The sequence below is a fragment of the Chenopodium album genome, chromosome 12, assembly GCF_948465745.1.
Source record: "Chenopodium album chromosome 12, dcCheAlbu1.1, whole genome shotgun sequence".
NCBI classification, from domain to species: Eukaryota; Viridiplantae; Streptophyta; class Magnoliopsida; order Caryophyllales; family Amaranthaceae; genus Chenopodium; species Chenopodium album.
The window spans coordinates 50,024,005-50,050,900 of NC_137845.1; the positions used below are offsets into that span (position 1 = coordinate 50,024,005).

Here is a 26,896-nt window from a genome sequence, read left to right on the forward strand (position 1 = left end):
GTTAAATCAGCATCGTCGGCAACATATTTGTATTAGAGTTTATTAATAATGCCCAAGTAGAGCGTTGAAGCAAATGGAGTCGGTGTTTATGTTAAGCAAATGGAATTAGCTTTCGTCAAATAATCTCGGCTCCTACAAAATAACTTGGGAAAATTAAACCAACATATAAAATCCTTTGATTTAGAAAAATTTGTATGTTGGGAGAAATGAAAGAGATTTCTTATGTAATTTTTAAAGAACAAAATTTACGATCGCTATAAACTTGTATACTACAATTAGTGTATTTTTCAAATTGAATAAAAAACCCAAAATATTCAGTTATTTTTTATATCAGTAGAATTTAATGATTCTTTATTATTTTGCATTTTCTTTTCAAGTAAAATTATTTATTTTTAGGTTTGCAATTTGTCTTATGCACATCTAATTAAGTGAAAATAGGAAGATTCTCAATATTCATTGTATTGTGCACTTATACTTGATAAAAACAAAAAACAAAAAAGGAATGTTTAGCTTAATATTGCAATAAGAGATCAAAAACAAAATAGTCCCACTTAAGACAAACGTAGGTCCCTTTCAAAAAATGGAATAAATGTTGATCAATATTAATAAAGTATGATAAAGAAAATAATAGATATTAAGCCCACAAACTCACCAAACGCATATTACTCCACCGAAATACTTCACTTAAACAAATTTATTTACCACAAACTTTCCTTTTTATCCACATTATTAAAGATAAGAGGTATGTAATTTTAGGAAAAAACATGCTATAAATGCCATATAATAAGACATAATAAAAAACAATTGAATTAAAAAAAGAGAAATAGACTAAAACCTTTCTTCTGACAATACCCTTTAAATCTTCACCCAACCAAATTTAACTCATCACATTTTTTTCATCTTTGCATTTTGGTACGACTACTAGAGACTAAAGATACCATACTTAAAGATGGGCCCTTTTTTTTTTTCTTTTTCTTTATCTCTTTTAATTTTCTTTAGAACTGTTTTTTTTCAGCTTGTCAATTATTTGTCTCAACATATCTCTTTCTTTCTCTGCTTATGTGATGAGTCATAGATTTTATTTGGCTATAAATATAGCACATACACTTCTCATTTACAACAACAACATAACAATATCATTCACCGTCTCTCATTTTCAAAATGGCTGAAAAAACAACCCAAAAAAATAATACATCCCTCCCTCCTCTCATCAATCAAAAATCACTAACAGCTTTCCTAAGAATACCACTACACACAAAATTTTAAACATGCTCGACCCCAAAGTTAATGGTAAAAAGGGAGTTATGACCAAAGCTCGTGATAACATATTCCCTTAAAATATTCTTTAATACAATTATGTCGCAACCGGCTAAATCAGCTTCGTCGGCAACATACTTGTATTAAAGTTTATTAATAACGCCCAAGTTAAGCGTTGAAGCAAATGGTATTGGTGTTTACATCAAAGAGATGGAATTAACTTTCATCATATAAACCCAATGCCTACCAAAAAACTTGGGACAACGGCGCCTACATGTAAAATCCTTTAATTTAGGGGAATTTGTATGTTAGGCGAAAATGAAAGAGATTTCTTATGTAATTTTTAAAAAACGAAATTTATGATCACTATAAATTTGTATTCTGCAATTACTGTACTTTTCAAATTAGAAAAAAAAAAATTCAAATATTCTTCCTATCAATAATATTTAATAATTGTTTATTATTTTGCGTTTTTTTTTTCATTTTGCATTTTCTTGCCATTTTGCATTTTCTTTTTAAGTACATTTACCTACTAAACTAATTTGGCATTAATGCATTCGTGGGTTGATGAATGTGTTTTACAATGTGATAATGCTATAACTACTACACCAGTAGCAATATTGAAACTATTCAAGCATATTGTCATATTGAGCTACATTATATTGAAACATATTCTCAGAAAGTCCAATAAAGCCTTGGATTTATCCAAATAAGCCCAATTGATGAGGCTGCATTATATTCAAGCACCAAAAGAGCCAAATGAAATCCTTCAACCATAAGCCTTCAACCATAAGCCTAATATTAGAACAAGACCAAATTCTTTCTTTCTATACTCTCTGCTAAACTAATTTACCTTTAATGATTCAATGATTACATCTAGCTTTTCTTAATTATTACTAATGAAAACGAAAATTAAAATATATAATTGCACAGTTATTATTTGCTTATTTGCTATAGTTAAATTAATAAATATACATAATTCTAGCTTATTAACAATAGTTCCTAGCAATTCAACTTAACATAAATCAACCAAAATTAACACATAAACATCAACTAATCACACACTAATTACAAATTAGAATAATGTTGGGGGACCGCGCGCGTAGCGCGCGGGCCAACGACTAGTCATAAAAGAATATTAAAACCCACTCTATACAAATTTCCAGCAATATATACTATTATAAAACCCCTCATAATTTATTTAAAATAAGCTGAAATTATATTTAAAACATCATAATTCAATCTCAATTAATGGGTGATTAAAATTCCTTAAAGAAACTTGATTTTTAATGCTTTACCAAAAATTCCAGCACTTTATTTTAATTAAATCTTGTTGTAATTTAGTCTTAAAACACTTTAATCAAAGGTTTACACCATTATATATCATAATCCTTTAATAATTTATAAATCAAGAACCTAGGGTTTCAAAAATTGGGGCTTTTTAATTAAAAACATAATCTGAAAATTAATTAACATAATACTTATAATCAAACATCAAAATCAAATCACAAAACCCATAATTAATATTTAGATCTAGGATTAAATTGATTTTTAAAACAAAAATTAATTTTTTTTTATTCGAAAAAGAGGGAGAAAAAGGAGGTGGCGGCAGCCACCACACCGGCTGCCAGCGCCGGTGGCCGCCTGCTGCCGGCGGCTGACGCTGCTAGCTGCGGCAGCCACCTGCTGCCGGTGGCTGGTAGTCGTGGTGGGGGTGGCCGAAAAAAAAGAAGGGGAAGGGGAAAAAGGAGAAAGAAAAAAAAAGAAAGAAAATAAGGAAACACTACTAAAATTCGGTCGAATTGCGACCGTTTTTCTACGACCGTCATGAAAACGGTCGCAAAAATTGATATTTGCGACCGTTTTTAAAGCGGTCGCAAATTTGCGACCGTTTTGTAAGCGGTCGCAAATTTGCGACCGTTTATGGGCTATAAAACGGTCGCAAAGGTAATTAAATATATTTTAAAAATAAAATTCATGTGAAAATTTATTCAAAATTAAATTAATTCTGTTACGACCGTTAGTAGCGGTCGCAATATGTGTTAATTACGACCGTTTGAGAAACGGTCGCAAAATTACGACCGCCATACCGGTCGCAAAAGTGTTTTATTAATTTTTTTTTAAAAAAGGGTATATAAGGAGATCACCCAAACCCTATTAGAACTACAGCCGTCACACGCATCCTCTATCCTCTCTCTCTCCTCACGCATCCTCTTCTCCTCTCTCTTTTTCTCAAACCCTTCTTCTTTCTCTCTCTTCTCTTTCCTCTTTCCACCTCCTTGTGAACAGCCCTCATCTCATGAATCCTCTTCTCCTCATCTTTTTCTCCTTCTCTTGCATCTCTTCTCTTCACCAACCCGAATGAAATAGAGCAGCCACCGTCACAATCAAAGCCAACCGTTAAAAGAAACACGCTAGTTTGGTGTTTATGGTCAAATTCGACCTTAAAAATTCTAGATCTGGAGTTTTCTTGGTCGAATTTGACCATATTAACCTAAAGAGGAAGATAGATTATGAGAGGTATGTTTATTTTTCGAAAATTTTGTTTATTTTCAAATTTTGTGGTTGAATTTCGTTTTTAGTTAGAATTTCCATGTTTGTTTGATTTTGTTATCGATTTTTGTTTGCGTTTCTGTTCCAATTACTTTGATTTTGGTTTTATTTTGAGTTTTTTTTAGTTCTGTTCGATTTTGTTCGAATTTCATAGATTTTTGGTTTGATTTTGAGCTCGAACTTGTCGAATTAAGGTTCGAATTGGTGGGTTTAATTGTTGAATTTTGGTTCGATTTATGAGGGTTTTATTTCGTTTTTTGTTTGATTTTTTGTCGAATTTTTTGTTCGATTATGTGGGTTTAATTGTTCTGTGTTTATTTTTTTAGGTTGAATTTTTGGCCGATTTTTTTTATTTAATTTTTGTTCCTTTTTTGGTTTAATTTTTGAGCATTTTATTTGTGGGTTAATTGTTTTGATAAATTTGGATTTTTTTTTCCGAAATTGATTGATTTTTGTAGGTGATTTTTTTTTTAATTTTTTTACTGTTTTCCTGTGTTAAGGGTGAGTGGTGGTGGGTATTGGTGGGCGAAGGTGGGCGAAGGTAATGGTGAGTAGAGGGCGGCATAGGCGGCTACTGGTTGTTTAGGGTGGGCAACGGTGGTGGTTTGGGTGGGATCTGGGTTAAGGGTGGGATCTGGGTTAAGAGTGGGTGGGTGGGTTTTTTTTTCTTTTTTTTTTTGTTTTTCTAAAAACTTTTAGCGACGGCTTAGGACAGTCGCTTAATTTAATATTTGCGACCGTTTCATAAGGCGGTCGCAATTTATAATATTTGCGACCGTTTTTGAAACGGTCGTTGAAAATAGGGTAAACGGCCGTTAAAAATTTGCGACCGTCAAACGGTCGTAAATTTTTTTTTTTGCGACCGAGATAATAACGACCGCCTAGTTGCGACCGTTGACGGTCGCAATTATATTTTGCGACCGTTTTTACTATTTTTGCGACCGTTTGCGCCGGTCGCAATTTGGCCAATTTTTAGTAGTGAAAAAGGAGAGAGAAGTTTACCTTGGGTTTTCTCCACTCTGGACAAAGTTTGATTTGCCTCATATGTGGGATATTTATACCCCTTCTCTAAGACCCTTCTCCCAAACTTTCCCTTTTTAATTTTCCTAATCCCATCCCTAATAAAACTTTACTAAAATAAACTTTCCTAAATTAAACCCCAACTTAATTAAAATAATTAATTAAATAAACTTTCCTTTTTATAAAATATTTCCAACTTATTAAAATAAATAACTAAAATACTTTAAATAAAACATTTAAATTCAATTAAATACTTCTCAAAATACTTATTTTAAATAAAATACGTATAAAAATACGAGGTATTACATCATATCTCAATATTTCATTAAAATCACCACAGAAAAGAATCTGGCCATTATAGTCCTCACAAAGGTGTTTAATTAAACTCCATGTTTTGTGTTTTGTTCCCCGCCTCCGGCCAACCATAAATACCCACAAATCTCCAACTCTCCCCAGAACTGGTTTTAACATCACCGCAAATATGATTATGTGAGAACGAGATTAAGGTAAAATCTATGCCATCTTTCCAAAACATACAAAGACCACCTGATCTACCAACATTACTAACACCAAAAGCATAAGAAAAACCAAATCTGAATTTATTATTCTCAACTATAGATCTATTAACTTTAGTTTCAGACAAAAACATTAAATCTGGGCCTAAAGATGAGCACCACTATCGTAGTACTCTAACTGCTCTGGGGTTGCTAATTCCCCGACAGTTCCAGCAAAAAGTACTCATTGAGGATGGCGTGGTTTCTCCATGTCAACCACCGCCGGAATAACGGCTTGAGAAGTCAACTTAGGGATGGCTCTAAACCGTTTCCCAATAGAAGACTCCTCTATAACTGTTGAGGAAAAAGGGTCATCATGCTTGCGTTTACCAGAAATAGGCAAGATCTCAGTCATTGATGCATCAATGTCTCTGTCAATTCTCTTCCACAATTTGCGAGAGGGGCCTTGTAATTGTTACGAGTGCACCACTGTAGAACCAGAATCAATTATAGTGGCAAAGGTATCAATCACAGTGGGCATCATATCAGCAACAACAATTGTAGCAGCAACTTGGGTACTTGAAGAATCCATCAAAGCCTGGTGGAATAATCGCAGCGTCTTCAATCTCTCTGTCCTTCATAACGGCCTTGTCAGAGTGAATCAAGCTCTCTACACCCTTCTCAATATCATTAATCACCTTATTATCCTTGCGCACTGATGAGGAAAAAGCAAGTTTCCTTGCAACTCCAGGGGGCCCCTTGCGAACAGCCTTCGGATTAAAGTACCCTGGCAGCTTGGGTTTGTTATTTTCTTTAATCTTTGAAAGCCAAGATTTCTCCTTCTCTCTGTCAAAAATCGAACTTCGAACTTGCTTTTTGGGTGAGGCACCCAACCATGGACCATACTCTTACACCACTCCCTTTTCCGCAACTCCCTCCTCTACAAATTAGCACTCCACGTCCGTATGATCCATCCTTCCACAGTAATAGCAAAAATCGGCCAATCGTTCATATTGAATGCCACACCATCTAGGAGAAGCAGAGCCATTCGCAATTTTTATACCCCTCCGCAATGGTTTAGTGATATCCACCATAATCTTCACACGCAAGTAGGCAACCCACCCCAAAGGATCAGTGTTATCATACTCCAAAAAGCCTCCCAGATGATCTCCAATTTCATAAGAAAAATCCTCATTCCTCTTATTAAACGGCACATCACGAACTCGGATCCAGAATGGGGATGAAGTGAAACGAACCTTTGAGGGCTACTCATCGCCAATTATTTCAGTTAAGGCCCTGTTTGGTTAGGCTGAAAACCATTTCCAGGAAAACTATTTTGCTCATTTTACGTTGTTTGGTTTGGGCCGGATAGAAAAAGGAAAATTTGGGCTGAAAAACTATTTTCCTCGTACAAGAAAACGTTTTCCCCCAAATTAGAAGGGAAGCCGTGTTTTCAGATTTTCACCCTCCTTCCATCTTCCCCCTTCTCCTTACGCTGCTAGCTACGAACTCAGGTAGATCTTCCTCACTCAATTTTTTTTTACAAATTTGGTAATATTCTTTCTCTTCTTGTCTTGATTATTAATCTAGGGTTTAATTTGATTTAAAATTCGATTGTTTTTGGGTATTTCTTGTACATATTTTGATTATTCGATTGTATTTTTTTTTACAAATTCGATTGTTTTTGGGTATTTTTTTGTACATATTCGATGGTTATAATTTGTTGTTAGATTCATTCTACTTGCTGCAAATTTTATTTTCTTCATATATTTTACATGTTTTTATCATGCCCACAAAGTGTTTGATAAAATGCCTCACCTAAAATTTGTTTTATTTTGATGATTTTTTTGAAGATTGTAAGCTAGTATGATGTCGGATCAAGGGGTAGCATCTCAAAATTCACTTCAGGTATATAATACATCTCTAATGGTCTGATTTTACTTGCTTCATTATGTAGAGAATGTAAGAAAATTTCTGTCATATTCTTCTGGAATCTGGTAAACTCATTAGTATGTTACCATATTGTAGAATAAATCTATAACACATTCACATGCATGTTGTTTCAGTAAAATAAACAAATTAATTAATACCAACATGTTTATTGAAATTCTATCTGCAATGTGCATTTGTGATGTACATAGATCCAAGTAGTCATCTGACCTTCAATGTACTTGGTAGAATATAGTCATATTGCACTTCTGAATGTGTCTGATGAAATGATCAATTAGTACCCATCCTCAATTGCATTAGAAAAAGCACATTTGTTCTCTGGTTAGCCAAATCCAATCTTATTTCAGATTTTTTTGAGCCAAATCCAATCTGATTTCAGATTTTTTTGAGTACCCAGCTGGTTTAATTTTGTAATTATTGAGATAATTTGCTATTTTTGTATATGTTATGGCTTATTATATAATTTGTTGTATGTGTTATTGTAGATGACCCATGAAATGAAAGGCATGATTCTTGGTTCTGTGGCAGCTATAATTGCTTCTGTTCTTTCTCTTGTTGAAGAGTATAGGTTAAGGAATAAAAGGCCTAGAATAATTAGGCAACCTTATGTGAATAGAGATAGTTTGAGGGAGGCAAATATCAATAGTATTTTACATTGTGGTGACACTCATTGTCTAGGACAAATTCGTATGAGGCCTACTGCATTTTATAGCCTGTGTAATATTCTAGTTGAAAGAGGACTTTTGCGGGAAAGTGTTCGGATGAGTGTTAAGGAGCAAGTAATTATATTTTTACACTTATTGGGGCATAATGTAAGGTTTCGTGTGATTGGGGGAAGATTTTTTCGGTCAACATGGACCGTACACTACTATTTTCATATTGTACTTCAAGCTATCCTTCGATTGTATCCAGAGGTAGTGAAACCACCAACAACTTCAATTCAACCAGAAATTCAAAACAACCCTAGGTTCTTTCCATGGTTTGAGGATTTCATAGGGGCTATAGATGGAACACATGTGCGTGCCTCCGTTCCCATTGAGATACAAGATAGATTTCGTGGTAGAAAGGGCGGAACAACGCAAAATGTGCTAGCTGCTGTTGATTTTGATGCCAAGTTCACATATGTTCTAGCTGGCTAGGAGGGTTCTGCACATGATTCAAGGGTCCTTAATGATGCGCTAAGTAGGGGTTTCAAAATTCCAGAAGGTAGTTGTCTCTTTTTTTGTAGTTGGCTAGTTGCAAACTGAAGATAAATTGATTATAATATGCATTTTTATTTTTGTGTGCAGGGAAGTATTATCTTGCAGATGCGGGTTTTGGTAGTCGCAAAGGTCTTATGCCTCCATACAGGAGAACCCATTATCAATTGAAAGAATTTACAAACAATCCTCCAGAAAATGAACGGGAGTTATTCAACCTTCGACACTCTTCAATTAGAATGGTTGTAGAGAGGGCGTTTGGAATTCTAAAGGCGAGGTTTCGTGTTTTGGATGCTGAGCCTTTTTGGTCATTTAAAACCCAGGTTGATGTGGTTTTAGCATGTTGTGTGATACACAACTTCCTTAGGGGTGTGGATCCTAATGACCAGATAACTAGAGAGGTAGACTTGGAGATGGATTCACATGATACAAGAACATTGCTTACTCGAAGGGAAATGCGAGAAGAAACAAATGAGTGCATTAATAAAAGAAATGCCATAGCATTAGCCATGTGGACTGCATACAAGAGGCCTCAAACAACCTGAGTTTTTCTATTTATTTCCTATTGTAATGGGTTACACTAATGATTTGAAGTAGAAATTGCAAAGATGTTTATATTCTCCTTAATTACATGAACTTTTATTTTGGTGAATGTATATGAAATGATTAGATTTTCTTGATAATTCATGTGGTTTGCATATGAGAAGCATGTGTATCTACAATTGCAGGTGAAGAATGAAGAAAAAAAAGGGAATTTTCGTTGGTCAAAACAAATGTCCAAGGAGTTGCTGGCATTTCTTGCAGAAGAAGTGAGAAAGGGAAATAGGCCAAATAACACTTTCAGAACAAGCTCATTTGTTGCTGCTGCAAAAAATATATCAGAAAAATTTAAAACTTCCTGCACGGCTGACCATGTTGAGAACCACATGAGGACGGTGAAAGCTAATTGGGCAATCATATCGAAAGTTCGTGGTAACTCTGGATTTGGGTGGAATGACACTGTGAAGATGGTAACAACATCTCCTAATGCTTACAATAACTATGTTCAGGTATCTTAACTTTTCACTAGCTTTTTACATGCTATAAATTATTATGGTGTGTATAGAAAAACAACTCAGAGAAGAGTTTTCCAAATCAGTTTGTGATATTTATTCTGTTTGTATTCTTACATGCTTAGGTATTTGGGTTTTTTTTTTGGATAGATAATCACTTTTTCAAACTTTTGGCTATATATGACAAGGGAGCAGGGCTAGATATCTGGAATCTGGTCCATTGGTATTACATAGCTAGATATCAGCAGATTATTCTTGATTCAACCTACTAGATCTGTGCATTACATAGCTGTCAGATACTCTGGCCTGTTTCATAATTATAAGTGTGATATCTAATTGCTGCAATTTTGTAGAGAATAAGTTGTTTATAGTACGTATGGTAGATGGTTGGGTAGTGACGTATAGTAGATGGTCTTATAATTATGCTTTCATAGTCATGGTTGCTTTATATTACATTGTTTCAAGTATTTCACTGATATTTTCTCCTTTTATATACAGGAAAATCCTTCTCATGAGAAATATCTCAACCGAAAAATTGATATGTATGAAGAAATAGCAATCGTGGCTGGTAAAGACATGGCTCGTGGAGACTTTTCTAAGAGTTTTGCTGATATTGAACTTAACAATGAGAGTGGACAAGGGCAGCCTACAAGTATGGCAGAAGATGGGACATCAAAATCAGATAGTGACACTTCTTCAGAGCCAAGACAACATCGTAAGAGGACTCGAGGTGAAGATGACACTTGTGACTTGCAACAAATATCTAATCAACTAGGAGAAGTGGTTAGTGCTCTGAAAAAATTCTCAAACAACCAACTTGATGTGGAGAAACTTTATGAAGAGATAATGAAGATGGATGATTTGAAGAAGCAGTTCGTGATGCCGCATTTGACCACTTAGTTGAGCGGGAGATGCTTGCCAAAGCTTTTTTGACAAAGAGCAAACCTCTCCGAAGAGTTTGGATCCGAAACTTTATAAATTCCCTTAATCGTTAAAATTAGAATGAGTATGTTTTAAACTTCATAGCTTTGTTGCTGCTACTTTGTACTATTCTACAACATTTTATCTTACTTATATAATTTTATTATGCTAATTTTTACCCTTTTATTTCTAAATTGCAAAAAATATTTACAAAAATAAATTCAAAGTTATCCCTTAAAAAAAAAACAAATTCAAAGTTAGCTTAGAAAAAGTTCGAAGATTATTATAGTATTAGTAGTACGGTATGAGAAAGAACTGATAAGATCTTCCATATAAATAATATTGGAAAGACAAAGAATAATTTTTTTTTTTTTAAAAAATGTTGATTTTCTATTGAACCAAACGACGGAAAATGCTTAAAAAGGAAAATCAGTTTTCATGTAACCAAACAAGGGAAATGTGTAGGAAATTACATTTTCTTATGAAAAAGGTTTTTCATGGAAAATCATTTTCCATTGAAAACATTTTACACCCAACCAAACAGGGCCTAAAAGTAGTAACTTCTTATCAAAGAACCAGGGGCAACCCTCCATGACTCTAACCTTATCATCCTCACAGAAGAATTGGAATATAAACAGGTTAGTTTCGACCATTCGAATCGCGACATTGTCCTTAACTCTCCAGACGTTCATGAGAGTCGTTTTCATTGCCTCAACATTGTAGGGGCGCACAGTCAGAAGTTTCCCTACTAAAGTCAAGGAGATTTTGGCCTTCGTACTTTCAGTATCCACCTCTTCAAAGTTTTCTCCAACAATTTTATATTCTCTTCTTCGGTTAATTTCAGTTTCTCCAAGTCATCTAAAACCTTCAATTCCATGATCAATTGCAGAAAATTCAAGGAAAACGAGCGAAATTGAGTATGAATTTCTATCTAGAACACAAAAACGAGGAAACGAAATGAAAACTAACCCTAACCAAGGACGAGAGCCGCGCAACCCTAGCAAGGGACTTTTAATTGTGAAAAACATTCACAACTAATGGTTTTGTCTCTATAATTTTTTTTTCATATAAGGTAATTAAGTAACAAGAATACATAAAACATATACTCTATATTTCAAAGAAATTTTTAATGTTGTGCATTACACGGGCTAATCTGATGTCTCTATTATTAGTGATTCACACTAAATTAATGTGAATCAAGTTTATTTTAGAGTTTGTATAGTGGAGGAGTACAATAAGCCAAGAGTAGTACTCCCTCCATTTTTAATTATTTGTTGCATTTCTCCACGGCAGAGTTTTAGAAGAAATCGGAGAAAATAATAAAATATGGAGATAACTGGGTTGGTGAAAAAATAAAAATTGTAAAAAATAAAAGTATTTTAGAGAATTGTAGGAGAGTGGATATGAAATTAATTGTGCAATTATTTAAAAAACGGCCGGATCAGAAATGAAAAGTGGCGGAGCAAGTATTTAAAACGGAGAAAGTAGTTTAACAAAAACGACATTGAATTTATGGATTTTATGGGAAGGGTAACAATTTATTAAGAAAATAAAGGGTGTTGCGTGTAAAAAAAAAAGTTTTTTAAAAGTTTTATTTTTGTATTTTACTTATTAATTGTGGAACTAGTTTGTGGCTCGGGCAATGCCCCGAGTTATGTTTAAATACAAAATGAAAAATTTCCTTGAGTTTAAATAATATTTTCGAATCAATACCTTAAGTTAAATAATAAAATTGAAAAGGTAAAATTAGGGCCTGTTCTGATTTACTGAACTGAACTGAATATTTTATGAGATAAGGAAATTAGGAACTGAACTGATTGGAGCTGAACTGAACTGACCTGAACTGAAATTAAGCTGAAGAGAACAGGCCCTTAGTTGGGGATAAAAAGAGAGATGTAGTAGTATTTGTTTTACAATTAAGTAGGGAATTGCATATTTGCATAAATACTTAAAAACTTTTAGAATCCTTAATGAAAAGTTACAATTCATATATGAATGTTAATTAAGTAATAAAGTGACATTGATCGTGGAATAGTGGTAATGAATAGTTGGGAATTCTAAGGGATATAATGGTTCAAATCTAATCCAAATACTACGCATTAATGTGTATCATCATCTATGTGACATTATGTCATAAATATTATGATGACAAAGTATGACACATGTCGTCAACATGTTAATCCCATGGATTTTAATAATATTATATAGATAGATTATAGATATACTTCATAATTATACTACCTCTGTTTATTACTGTATTATTTGTAATAAAGAAGTATTATTTATAAGATATAAAATATTCTTTTGTTATAAATATTAAGAAACTAAGTTAATATGTTAACATCTGAAGGTATCAGCTTAAATACTTGCTCCATTTATCCTTACGCGATATTTTTGGAGAAATTGAATAAAGTAATAAACTATGGAGGTAGTGGATTTAGTGAAAGGTAAATTGGAGGAGAGAATCTGAAAGTAATAAAATATAATTTTATTGGATCCCACTAGTTAAGAGAAATGAATTAAATATTGCAAAAAAAAATTCCAAATAAGAAAGAGCAATTATTTAAAAACGGCCAGAAATAAAAAGTGGAGCAAGTATTTAAAAACGGAGGGAATATATGACAAGGAAAAGTTGGAACCTAACCTTGACTCATACTGTATATTTTACTTTCCTCGTTCTTTTTTGTGTGACCCGCTTTGACTTTCACATTATTTATCACCCCTCCTTTGACCGTTTTTTGTGAATAATATGTAAGGAAAAACAAATTCATGTGGGATCTTTTTGAATTCGTTTTAATAAGTATTATCATATTATATAACTTCTATAATTTTACTTATGAAGAATTAAAGTTATTGATTGTTAAAATTTTATATTGACAATCGTGATAAAATAAACAAATCTAGTAAAAAAGAATATAGGAAATATTATATATACCCGCTAGTCTGAACACGCTGAAGATGCCATCAACTTCCGAAGGTGTTGGTCTCAGAAGTCTGCCACATAAATAAACATTTAAAAAAAAAAATGCAGGAAAAAAAAGATAGCAAGCGCAAACTCGCAAATTCGCAATGGGTAAGGCAGGGGCCAAGGGGGGCCATTTAAATTTTATTTATGGTATTATGAGTTGTGTCATCATCAGTTACGTCATCATTTTCACACTGAACAGCCAGTACGTGCGTGACCATCTCAATTCTTTTGTTAGGATTTGCATATTCATTTGAGGAATTGAGGGTTTATTTTTACAGTTGATAATACATTACCCTTTGTGGTATGCACTATTGATAATCTTGTTTAATTTTGATAATACATTTTCACAATTGACGCAAGCTAGTGCAAATCTATTCTTTTTATTTTTATTTTTTATAAATATTAGTTAATCTCTTCGTTTCATAATAATCATTACACTTTGACTTTACACTATTCATATACCTACTTTCACCATATATATAAACTTTCTTGTAAAATACTGTCATGTAAATTAATTCATATTATTGAATTAGTTTTAATGATATTTTCATTACATTAACCTTTTATACTTCTTAATACTCAAAATTGTGCATTAACAAGTGCATCGGTCAAAGTTTTGTTGTTATTATGAAACGGATAGAGTATTTCTTTCTACATTTATCTTTTCACAGAATAAGTATGAGGGGAACTAGGGATAAGAAAAAGTTTGGGTTTTAATCCACTAATTTCTCTCTTATTAGTACACAAAATAACATTTAGAATTAAAATAGTTGTGATTTGTGTTATTACATACAGATTATTATTAGGTATAAACTATTGAGGTATATATTCTTATTATTTTCATCGTGTAAATATGACAATTAAAATAGGATGTAGAATGCAATATGAGTAATTTATAATGTCATTATATTACTCCCATCATCCCTATTATTTTGCCCTATAGTATATATTTGGGTCAAACTTTAAACATTTTGACTATAAATTCTCCTTGATTTATAAGAGATGATATAGTTATGTGGTATCCAGTTGATTGAATTCGTCTTTTTTTATATTTTGCTGATATCATGTTTTTATAATTTTTACGTATTTAGAATTAAAGATATACTTTTTAAGACACATGTTAAAACCATAGAAAATCAAATAAGATAAGTAATTAGGGACGAAGAGAGTAATACTACAGTACCATGAATCTATCCGCGGATAGTTTCTAGAGGTTCATAAATGATCCGTTACAGGGAGGGCGGGCGCCTTTGTGGCAAAATACATACGGAGTATTATCAATTCACACGAACGGATACTGTATCACCACGTGTCTAACAACCATCCTACAAAGCTAATCAGACGGTCAACAATTGCACATCACCTGATTATTCTCAATAACATTCAATTTTTATTATTTATAAATATCCAACCAATCCTTGTTCATTTTTCTGCAATTACCATTTTCTCTCTCCTCTTTTCTGTCTCTCTGTCTGATTTTCATTTCTGCGATAAACTTTTTGGATTCAATCGATCAAAGAAACTTCAATGGCGGAAAAGCACTTCAAATACATCATTCTCGGCGGTGGTGTCGCTGCTGTATGCCTTCTTTTTCACTCATTTTGATTTTTTTTTTTTTAACAAATTTCATTTTTAGCTAAATAATTTGTGCAGTTTAATGCAAAATTTACATGAACAGATCGTATTTTTGATTGAATCTGAATCAAATGCTCTTTATTTATTTTTGTATGATTAATTTGTTAATTTTGTGGTTAATTTGATCAATTTTGCTGTATTTGTTATATGAATATTGAATGATATAAAGATTGTGCCCGATCTGAGAGTAATAATGTAATCATATTGGCAAAATCGCAATAGCATGTTAATGGATTGTTCAGATAACGTTGATTTTAAAAAATGATAATCGGAATGAAGTTTATTTGACTGAATATTTTTATGTATAGTCTGACTTAGAGACTGATTGCCTAGTCAATAGAGAGAGAAATTTTCATTGTGAATTTAATAATTCTGGTCAATTTTGTAAACTGTTATAGAGGTATAATCTTGCTGTAAGATTCATCATGTTAAATTGGATTATTGTGCTAGAAATTTACGGAAACTAAGTTTTTATTGAAAATTTTATGTGTGGTGGTGCAAATGCTATGAGAAGCGGCCAGAACATCGGTGTTTGCTTGTGTATAATGTTACTCCGTATTACGATGTCAGAGTATGTTATAAATGCAGAACTAGTATATAGGTGAACATCATTGTTATTGCTCGATTGTGTTACGACAGATATACACATGTATTATTTGTGCAGATGAACATTAGCTTGCTCGAGTGTATTATGTTATGCATACAGATTAACATCAATTTTTTGCTCGGGTTTATTATGCTAGAGATGCATTTGCTCGAGTGTATTAGCAATGACTTAATGAGTGTACTCTGTATTATGCTATATGAAGTATGAGCGTTCTTTTTTGCTGGAATAGTCCTAATAATAAGAATACAAATGATTTTTTGTTCAATTGTACATGCTAGAGTTGCACAGATGTTAAGTAAATGATATGTCCATCAGTCCATGTTGAATTATGATTATTGGATTGGATTAGTATTTCGAAGCATATACCAGTACACAAGTAGAATCTCAAATTTGGCGTTATGTTCTCAAAGGATACAGAAATTTGTGTATGCAATTGCTCGTTATTTGGACATTGATATTTTCTGTTTATGAAGTTGGAAGGCTTATTTTGTGCTTGCAGGGGTATGCTGCTAGAGAGTTTTCGAAGCATGGTCTTCAACCAGGAGAACTAGCCCTCATTTCTAAAGAAGCGGTATGCTGAACTCTATGTTTGTTAACTTTTGATGTTCGTAGTACTTTTGAGATTGTCATTTAATCCAAGTTGCTCTTAAATTTTCCTCATTTCTTTATTTTGAAATCTCTTAAGCAAGTTCTCATGAATCATGTTATTGGATAATATTAGCTATTGTGAGTCGTACTTGTTCGCTGAACTTTAATGCTGAAAGTTGTTGTGGGGTGAGGCCAGCTTGTTGTTGGAAGTGCTTCTGACTCTTATTGCAGTTCCTGCTGCAGCCAGTGCTTCTGACTCTTATTGCAGTTCCTGCTGCAGCCTGCATGATATTACATAGCTCCTGCAATTTTACGTTCTTTTCTGGGTTTACTCCTGTAAATTCAGCTTTTGAGAAAAACCTGATAACTCATCTTTCTGTTCCAGGTTGCTCCTTACGAACGCCCTGCTCTCAGCAAAGCTTACCTCTTTCCAGAAGGTGAGTAGATAAAACTCACTGCATGGAAATTTTTTTTAAAAAATTCAACTACATGATATTTTTGCTGATAAGTCGGTCCAGTTTAAGTTATTGCTTGAGTTTATATTATTTATACTGGAGCTCTATCTATTAACTACCGATGTTATTGTGTTAATCTTGGACTCTATTTCTAATGCACTTTCACTAGATCCTAAGGTATCCACATTGACACTTTGATGCATCTATTATACAATTGCTGACTTTCACTGCCTATCACTGGCTAAGTTTGATCAATGGACTGCTTTGTTATCTGACTGCTGTCACAAATTTTCATGACATGCTATTGACAATTTAAATTGGGTTTTACAGGTACTGCTAGACTTCCTGGGTTCCATACCTGTGTTGGAAGTGGAGGGGAGCGACTTCTTCCTGAGTGGTATACCGAAAAAGGTATAGCAGCTTCTATTCAACCATCATCAATGGTTGTGCTTTCAACTTTGCATGAAGTTAGCTGTTTTTTTAATTTCTTAAAGGATTGTATTTTCGTTATTACTTATGTTTTAAGAAGAAATTATCTGATTTTTCTTGAACTGACCATTGTGTTGATGGATTTTTTTTTATTCTGTTTGCTTTTGCTTGAATCATAATTATATGTATATGGCTGCAGGAATTGAGTTGGTCTTGAGCACAGAAATTGTCAAAGCTGATCTGTTTTCAAAGTCTCTTACAAGTGCTGCTGGAGACATTTTCAAGTTTGACAATCTGATCATTGCAACTGGTTCTACAGTTAGTTCTGTGACACTCATACTTACTGTTGACATTATGTTATCACCTGCCTACTGAATAAACTGTTTGACATTGTTTTAGGTTATAAGATTGACCGATTTTGGCGTTAAAGGAGCAGATGCAAAGAACATCTTTTATCTTAGAGAGATTGATGATGCTGACAAGCTTGTGGAAGCAATTAAAGCTAAGAAGAATGGTAAAGCTGTTGTGGTTGGTGGAGGTTACATTGGTCTGGAGCTTAGCGCAGCACTGAAAATCAACAATTTAGATGTCTGCATGGTTTACCCAGAACCCTGGTGCAGTAAGTCTAAGAGCTATATATTTTCTGTTTTAGGTCTTAGATATTGTTTTTCATGAATACCTATCTTATGGTAGCTGTACTTTGTATGATGAGCCTTTGCCTACCCTTCGATATGAAACAGAAAGATAGCTGATCAGTGATAATCATCTTTCATCTTAAATCTCTCTTGTAGTGCCACGTCTCTTTACTGCTGATATTGCTAAGTTTTATGAGGGATACTACACCAACAAAGGAATCCAAATTATTAAAGGAACAGTAGCAGTTGGATTTGGCTCTAATGATAATGGAGAGGTATGGATTCTAGTTTCATGACTCATTTGTTCAAGTCTTTTGTTACATGGCTTACACCTATATGATGTGAGTAAATAACTTTGAACAACGATCCGTCTATAATTCAGGTAAAGGAGGTACAACTAAAGGATGGTAGGGTGCTTGATGCTGATATTGTGGTGGTTGGTGTTGGTGGAAGACCTCTTACTACACTGTTCAAGGGGCAGGTTCAAGAGGAGAAGGGAGGAATCAAGGTTGGTTGCTTTCATGAATACTTATCATTGACCTGTAACCTTTTTAGTTTAGTTATTTTCTTGCAAGTATATGTCTGTCGTGATGGCTGACTAATTTTCTTGGTTGCAGACCGATGCCTTCTTTAAAACAAATGTCCCAGATGTGTATGCTGTTGGTGATGTTGCCACCTTTCCAATGAAACTGTATGGTGATATTAGAAGGGTTGAACATGTTGATCATGCCCGTAAATCTGCTGAGCAGGCTGTGAAGGTAATGCTCACTTCATTTCTTAACCAAAAAATGTATAAAAATTGTGAACATAATGGTCACTTCAACTCTTAACTAAAAATTGTATAAAGTTTGTGAAGGTAAAAGTCACTTCATCTCTTTACCAAAAAAATGTATAAGAAATGTGAAGTTAAAAGGTTACTTCATCCCTTAATTAAAAAATGTATAAAAAATGTGAAGGAAATGGCCAATTCATCTCTATACCAAAATATGTATAGAAAACAAAAACTTGAGTATTATCTCGAGTCTTGAGATTGTAAGTTGCTTCAGATTCTGTTCAGAATAGCAACAATGTGATAATTAGCTCATAGCATATGTATTTAGTGGGTTTTTTTTTAAAAAAAAATGGTTATGGATTATGTAAAAAGTGACAACTGATCACGTTATGAAATTCCTATTTCCCCCCTTCTTTTCGAGTGTTTGGGTATATGCATTATTAACTTCTTGATATTAAGCGTTGTGGCATGGATACATCGCTCGTTCTCACAATTGTTTTTAATCTTGTGACAAATTTCAGTGCACTAATTTATGTTTATTTTACAGGCCATCAAAGCTAGTGAGGAGGGCAAGTCCATTGAAGAATATGATTACTTGCCATACTTCTATTCTCGCTCATTTGATCTATCATGGCAATTTTATGGTGATAATGTAGGAGATGCTGTTGTCTTTGGTGATAATGACCCCGCATCATCATCCCACAAGTTTGGTTCTTACTGGATTAAAGATGGGAAGGTTGTTGGAGCATTCCTTGAGAGTGGAAGCCCTGAAGAAAACAAGGCCATCGCTAAGGTTGCTAGAGTGCAGCCTGTAGCTGAGAGCTTGGAGCAGCTGTCTAAGGAAGGCCTTGGGTTTGCCTCTAAGATCTGAGCACGATGAATATATTACAGCTCAATTGTGGTGGTTGTGTTTATATGACACCCCGTTGCTAGATACTATTCCGTGTGGTTTACTCCTGGAGATATGCTGCTTAATAAGTTTTGGTTTGCCTCTTTGAGTTGTAAGTACTTACTGCAGCTTGCTAGTGAATTTGACATTGAGATTTGAAAATTGAGAATGAATTAAAGTTTATAGATGACATTCTTGTTTTATCTCATCTATCATCACTATATAAGTTTTGGTTTTCATTTTTATCTTGCAAAAATCAAATATACAGGTGTTTACCCAACGCATCATTGGCATTGCTATGTGAACTCTCCTCAATCCCTTGCAATAAGTTTTGGTAATTTGGGCTCCGCAGCCAGCTACACTATAATGATTGTCCCTTAATTGTGCTTAGCAATGAGCGAAAAAATAAACTACATTGTCTATAATTTATGCTTTGCAACAACATAAACGAGAAACATAAGATTCAATCGTTCCAAATTATCTTTGCTCTGGTTCATTAACACCACATAAAAATCACTACATGTCTACATACTTCTTCCATCCCAAATTAGATGACATGTTTCTTTTATCACATTTGCCAATGTAAAAGTTCAATCGAATATATTTTTAATTATTGTAAAAAAAAAAAAAGATTTTTAATTAAGTACATGAAATTAATTTAATAAGATCCTATGCTTTTTTTTTTTTTCTTATTTTTTTTTTTTTTTTTTACCTATAAATCACAAATGTTAGTCCAAGCAAAGTTAATGAATAGTGTCAAAACATGTCATCTAATCGAAGTATAAGTTATTTACTTTTAGTTACAATTTACCAATGGGTTTTTCTTTATATTTTTGTAAAATCATGTACTATGTAAAATAAATGTTAAAAAAAATACGAAGTAAGCAAAGAACGTTTTCCCTGTAAATTGCTCAATCAAAAATTATTTCCCACTTTGCATTAGTTTATAAACTAATTCCCGGAGTATTGTCCATGCCCTGCTACTTGTGTTCCCTGCGGTCCTGCCCACTGATGCTTATTATCTTTCCTTGCAAAAAGAAAAAGGCATACATCACATCTTGATAATGCTCAAGTACACCAAATATCATCATAACAATGGTGGTTGAGTTTTTTTAACATTGCTCTGTTTTTTTTAAGGCCGCTCCGTTGTTTATTTTTTTAAAAAAAGTACTACTTTTGTCTATAGAATGAAATGAGGTGGAAAAGAAGAATTGGGTGTAATTATTGAAACTTTGAAAGAATAAAAACCATTGTTAGTTTTTTTGCTGCAAAAGATAAAAACCATTGTTAGTGATTTCAGTTTTACTCTTTAAACTGCTAACATCGTTCGGTACTGCTTTAAAAAAAAAAATTTTAAAAAAAAAAACTAAAATGATATCCAATCAGACTTTGGAAATTATTTTATAAAAAGCAAACACGGAATAAATTTTAATTTAAGCTATATTGATGGAAATCATTCGCTAGCAATATTGAGCTCTATTCCAGTCCCTAAGCTGGCCAGTGGCTTTATGGTTACTATTTACTAATGTTGATGGAGTACGAGTAGTAGAATGTAAAATTTCAAAAAAAAATTACCAAAAAAACAGCAAAATGTACCCGAAGTTAGCAAGTAAAATACAGCACTTACATTACGATCCAAAAAGTAGAGAAATCCAACATTCTTTAATTCAATTTGTTTCGAAAAATCTCCACTGTTTCAACTAATAATAAACCCTAACTACACTCTGGGTAAAATGCTAAATATGATCGCAAAACTCTAAACCGAGAAAAAAATTGGCTCCATGTAAGAGGCATCCTTCCAACCCACTTAGTCAAAGAGACTGAAACCCATGTCCTGCACAAAATTGAAAGAAAAAGGTCAGCTGAAGGGGAAATGTGCTAGAAGCTTATACAAAAGTCGAAAAACCAGGAATGAAGTGTAAGATGCTAACATGCACTCAATATAAATGAATTCAGGAGGTAGAGATATTACATCATCGGATTCTTCTTTCTCTTCGACTTTCTCCTCTTTCTTAGATTCAGCGGCAGCTGGAGCAGGAGCACCAGCGCCACCAGTGGCAGCAACAGCAACACCGGCAGCACCACCAGCAGGAACAGAGGCCAACTTTTCCCTACCAGCAGCAACAAGCTCTGTAATGTCCTTGCCGCTCACTTGGGACATGAATAGCTCAATCCTCTCGTCATCAGCATCAACACCAACTGTAACACAATGTAAAATTGCAAGTTAAACAAAAAGCACAAATTATAACCAATGAACCACCTACTCACAGACACAGTCTCATTTCGAATTCCTAACAGATTGCAACACCAATCATATAATTCGACATCAGAACAAGCAGCAAATTACAAAAACCTGAGATGAAATTGAGGATAAACCATAGCATCTTCCCTCGTAAACCATTATTCAACAGAACTCTTTGATCCATAGTATCTGTTCCTTGACCATTTATCTTTTATATTTTTATCTAATCCAATTCCTACCACTCTGTAAGATACTTCCCTTTATCTATTGAGCAGTTCATCAGTTCAAAGTTAGAAACAGGGGCAATCAAGTCAATAAGCTTCATCATTGTTTCATCCCAAAAAAATTGTTCTATCATTCTCCATTTATTACATTATTAATGTCATATTCTCCAATCATCAACAAACAATAAGCTCAACGACGTAAAAACGGTAATCAATCCAGTGATCTACAACAAATGGAATCAACCCATTCATACAATTTATGATAATTTTATATCCCAACCAAATATGAGAAATTACAGACAATCATAGATAATATCAAACACATTGATCCTGATCACTCAGACACCAACACCAGAATCATTATCCCCAATCATTAGACAATCTAAATCTTCAAATTCAACAAAAATTAAAATATCACATATTCGGAAAAATCAATCAAATTGAAATAAATACTTAGAATGTTCCAAACCCAATAATTTGTTCAACATTTATACATCAAGCTACTAAAAATATGGCACAAATTCTTGTTAAATGAACTAAATTATCATTAAATAGCAGTAAAATACGATCAATAGAGAGTACCTGAGTTGAAGATAGCCTTCAAATCAGCGGCAGAAGGAGCGTCATTGCCACCCAAACAGGCAAGCAAGTAAGCAGCGACAACCTTCATCTTCTTCCTCTAATGGAAGTGCTCAACGAATTGAGGAGTGAGATTAAGAACACACAAAGGATCTGCAGAAATTTTGAGCTCGAGTAAACCCTAATTGAGTTGCAGAGACAAATATATAGTGAGTAGGGTTTTTGTGTTTTGGGTTTTTCTTAATTTTTTTGTAATTTGGGCTGTTATGGTTTTCGGCTTTTTGCATGGTCATTGCTCTCTCAATGGGCCTTGGTTTTCCTTCTTTAGCGATTTATTAAGACACTTCATTTTAAAATCCTCTTCTTGAAAATACTTTCTTCGTTTTTAAATCCTTTATGAATTGTAATACGGCTTTATGACACGCACTTTACGGTCGAGATTATATAATATAAACAATCAAATTAATCAAATAATTTTTACACATGGTACTTAATCCTTTTCTAATCCCGGTGGTAAACAATTTGTAAAGAATCTTTCGTTTACCTTTAATAATTGTTGTCTAAAATTTCGTGCCTAAATGATGTGTTACAAGCAAAAGAAAACGAGGAAATAGAAGTTTATCACCTTGATAAATAAAATTTGTTAACTACATGACAAAATTGTAAATAAATCAACAACTTTTATTATATACGAGCTCATAATTGTTGATATAATTACAAAAAATGTTATTTTAACTAAACATGTTTGTTGATTTATTACAATTTTGCCACTTGCTAAACAAATTTTGTTTATCAACATGATAAATCGGAGCTCCATTTTTTTATTAACCAATGCAACATATGTGTTGTTAACTTGTTACTAGGTATCAATTCAGGTCATTAGGTCAATTTTGGTCGACTCAAACCAATTAAGGTCGAGTTTGGTCGCCTCAAACCAATTAAGGTCTAGTTTGGATTTTGAGTCACACTAATTCATTGTGCTTGTGCTCATGCAAGTTGATTTTTGGAAGTTTGAAATATGTTCCAAATCACTATAGTTTTTGGTTTTGTGGATTTTTAACTTTTGTAATTTATATGAAATAATTCCTTCATTTTTTTAGTTGACATGTTTTAACTTTTGACACAATTTACAAACTACACTTTGACTTTTTTGTAATTTTTAGTTGCAGCAAAACATATATAGTCATATCTTGTTTAAACCGTCTCAATGTACTACGACTACTACTCTTATTTCTTATTTGTTGCAACAGATAAATTTTTTATGTATCTAATACTCCTTTGTTGTAACTAATAAAGACAAAAGTACTATATTTTATTAGTATACACTTTTATTATTTTACTCATACTTATTATTCCCTCTGTTTTTAAATACTTGTTCCATTTCTGCGTTTTGCACTATTCAATTATCTTACTTTGACTAATGTTTGTGATTTATACGTAAGAAAAAAAAATAGTTTGTGGGTACTTGTTGGAATCATCTCAATGAATAGATTAAAGATATAATTGATCAAAGATTTTCATCGGCATACGTGCCCAGGAGAATTAGAGCAAGTATTTAAAACGAAGGGAGTAATAATTTGAGATATTCATCGTTACACTTGTGCAAAGGCAAAAGTGATAAAAGAAATGTGTCAACTAAAATATGGAGGAAGTACTTGAAAATAAAAAAAAATTAAAAATTTATTAGAATCATCAGGATTATGAAAATTGACAGCAAAAAAATAGTCTCAAACCAACTTTTGTGGTTATTTTGTAAAACAAAGAAGAACAAGCCTTTTAGAGTTTGAGTTTTGATGGTTGTGTAATATGAGAAAATACATGTTACTCAATGTTGCCCTTGATGTTTTGATGATAATACGAGTCAAACTTATGATTGGACTAATGTCTTAATAAGCTGTATAGTTTGAAGAGTCAAGTTGCAGAGTTGTTCGAGACAAAGGAACTGGAGCTTAGAAAGCAGAAGACTGGTTGCAGTGTTCCTTTAGAGGAACAGAAGCTTCAGAGTAGAAGCAAGAGAATGAAGGCTCAGAGCAGAGACTTCTTAAGGGAATTGATAGAATCTAAAGTATTTTTATTTTAGGTTTTATGTAAGTGAAAGTTAATTGAAGTTGGATACTTGGTAGAACGCGCATAAAATTTGGTTACAGATAGAATTTAAAGATTGCTTAATTATAAGAAAATTTGTTTTGAACTTTATCTTTTCTGATTTATCATTTAAACAAATATCTTTTATTTTCAGAAAAAATATCTTTCAAAGGTTTTTGCAACTGATTTCCTAAACTTGTTCAATTGTTGTTGATTAAGTCTTCTCCACTAAACGAACAAACTGCTTCTAAGTGGTTCAACGTGCCCTGAGTTTTAGGACATGATTGAAGCACTGGAAGTGGTGGAGAATAGTGGCGTTGATATGCAGCAGTAGTGGCGTAAGTAGAGGAAGGTATGGCGTTCTATTCAAGCTAAGTTTTTCTATAAATATCGAAGATGTTTTCTGGAAACTTCACTCTTGCTCAATAATTTATATTTTCTATCTTCTTTGTTTTTAAAAAGAGTCAAGAGTCGCATTCTACTTTAGTTGATAACTTTCTTATTTTCTTTCATTAGAGTATTTCTTTCAAGAGTTGTATTTGGGGATTGGGAGTTTGAGTGAACTCTAGAGAAGTTAGTAGAGAAAGAGAGAGAAGAGAAAGAGAAGAAAAGAGCAATAAGTTGAGGGACTTATCGCTGGGAACTCTAAGTTCGTTGAGGAACTTGGAGATAGAGTCTTCAGCTTGTAATAGGTTGATTACTTCCCTATTCTAGTAAAAAATCTTTCCTAAAATCCCAAGGGGTCATGGGTTTTTCTTCTTGTTAGGGCCAAGAAGTTTTCCACGCTAAAATCTCTTTGTGTGATTTTGAGTTCCTTTAGCTTAGTTTTTATAATTCCGCAAAAAGTTGGCTAATTCCTCTCATACTACAATTCACTTGTAGTATTCTTCTAAAGTAACGATCAACTAGAGATACATTGAAACATGGTAGGGATAATGTTGTAATGTTGTTTACAAAATCTCTATTTTGCAAGCAAAACCATAAGTTTTCATTGGAGAATTGAAGAACATAAATGGAGAAACTAATAAGAAGCTTCAATGGGTGCATCGAACATAATGCAGGTCTTCAATGGAGAAGGACGCAACCCTTCCCTTTAGGGGTTACCCAACTTATGAAGGTCTTCAATGGGTGAATCGAACATAATGAAGGTCTTCAATGTTAGGCTTTTAGTTTAATTCAGCGGCTTATATGGTGGTAAAAGTAGTGGTTCACAAGCTATTACAATGGAGATAGAGGAAAGCATGAAGAAGATGGAGGATGGAGAAGATGAGCAAGAAAAAGAAGGAAAGGACATAAACAATATTTAAAAATTCATACAATTTTTCTTGTTTACAAAAATTCCACCACCCTATTGCGAGTATGTTTTCATTAGGGGTGTCTATTCGATTTTCAGTTTGAATTTAGATCAAATCCGATCCGAAATAAAATTCGGTTTTTAATTTTCAAATCCAGTCCGATCAGAATTTCTTATCAATTCAATCCAATCCAAAATAAAATTCGGTTATTTGGATTAGATCCGAAAATCTGAATCAAAATACATTGCAAATTATTAGGGCCTAAATTGACTATAAAAAAAATGCAATTACAAAAATTTTAGTTTTCAAAATATAATTGTACCTGATTAATACAAGTATCTTTTACATAATTAATATCAATGAAATTACTAACAAAATTTTACATGATTAATATATTTAATCCTTGTTTGTAAAAGGATGATTTCATGTGTTGGTTAATTTGGTTTTTTGGATCCAAACAAAGTCAATTTGATCCGATCCGAAAATCCAAATTTTAAAAGAAAATTCAATCCAATCCGAATTAATAATTCGGTTTGGATTGGATTGGATTTTGGTTTTTATTGAAATAATGGACTCCCCTTGTTTTCATTCTCACCCCACCACCCGCCAAACCTGGATCTCTCCGCTCCACGGAGATCTCATCTCTGAATTTTCATCGAAATTTAAACTAACGTAGCAATTCAACAAAAACTAACACTGACTGATTCGATAGTTGGCGTATGGTCATTCGGTATACGCAGTCTAGAAGATGAGAAAGTGAACAGTCGAGAAATATAGAAGCAAGGAGTGAATGGTTGAGGAATGAGCATGAATGGAGAAGACAAGAGAGCAGTAGGACTGAACAGGGAATTCGACGGTAAAGATTAGAGAAACTAATGTGCGTGTTGACTCACCGTGAGTCTTATTCACACAATACTTCTCCTTAATCGAAGTATTTAAAACTTCTTAGGGCATGTTCTCTTCAGCTTAATTTCAGTTCAGTTAAATTCAGCTCAAATCAATTCAGTTTTTAATTTCCTTCTCTCATAACAATTCATTTGAATTCAG

The 26,896-nt window shown here is 33.3% G+C and overlaps 2 protein-coding genes and 1 long non-coding RNA gene across 3 annotated transcripts; 2 read left to right on the forward strand and 1 right to left on the reverse strand.

Moving 5' to 3' along the window:
- The first annotated feature begins 6,689 nt into the window (after positions 1-6,689).
- Positions 6,690-8,383, forward strand: LOC145572513 (uncharacterized). Its single transcript, XR_014096871.1, has 3 exons — positions 6,690-6,838; positions 7,178-7,232; positions 7,760-8,383. It is a non-coding gene; the product is annotated as an uncharacterized LOC145572513 (long non-coding RNA).
- Positions 8,384-14,838: 6,455 nt separating this feature from the next.
- Positions 14,839-19,627, forward strand: LOC145570580 (monodehydroascorbate reductase-like). The gene is made up of 10 exons (XM_081629701.1): positions 14,839-14,992; positions 16,156-16,227; positions 16,630-16,681; positions 17,030-17,110; positions 17,328-17,446; positions 17,528-17,747; positions 17,920-18,038; positions 18,146-18,271; positions 18,381-18,521; positions 19,083-19,627. Exons 1-10 carry the CDS (start codon positions 14,942-14,944, stop codon positions 19,404-19,406), a joined length of 1,305 nt encoding a protein of 434 aa, XP_081485827.1. The 5' UTR covers positions 14,839-14,941; the 3' UTR covers positions 19,407-19,627.
- Positions 19,628-21,067: 1,440 nt separating this feature from the next.
- On the reverse strand, positions 21,068-22,669 carry LOC145572514 (large ribosomal subunit protein P2B-like). Its single transcript, XM_081631484.1, has 3 exons — positions 22,473-22,669; positions 21,397-21,623; positions 21,068-21,258 (listed from the first exon to the last, which is right to left on the reverse strand). Exons 1-3 carry the CDS (start codon positions 22,558-22,560, stop codon positions 21,232-21,234), a joined length of 342 nt encoding a protein of 113 aa, XP_081487610.1. The 5' UTR covers positions 22,561-22,669; the 3' UTR covers positions 21,068-21,231.
- Between the last annotated feature and the right edge of the window lie 4,227 nt (positions 22,670-26,896).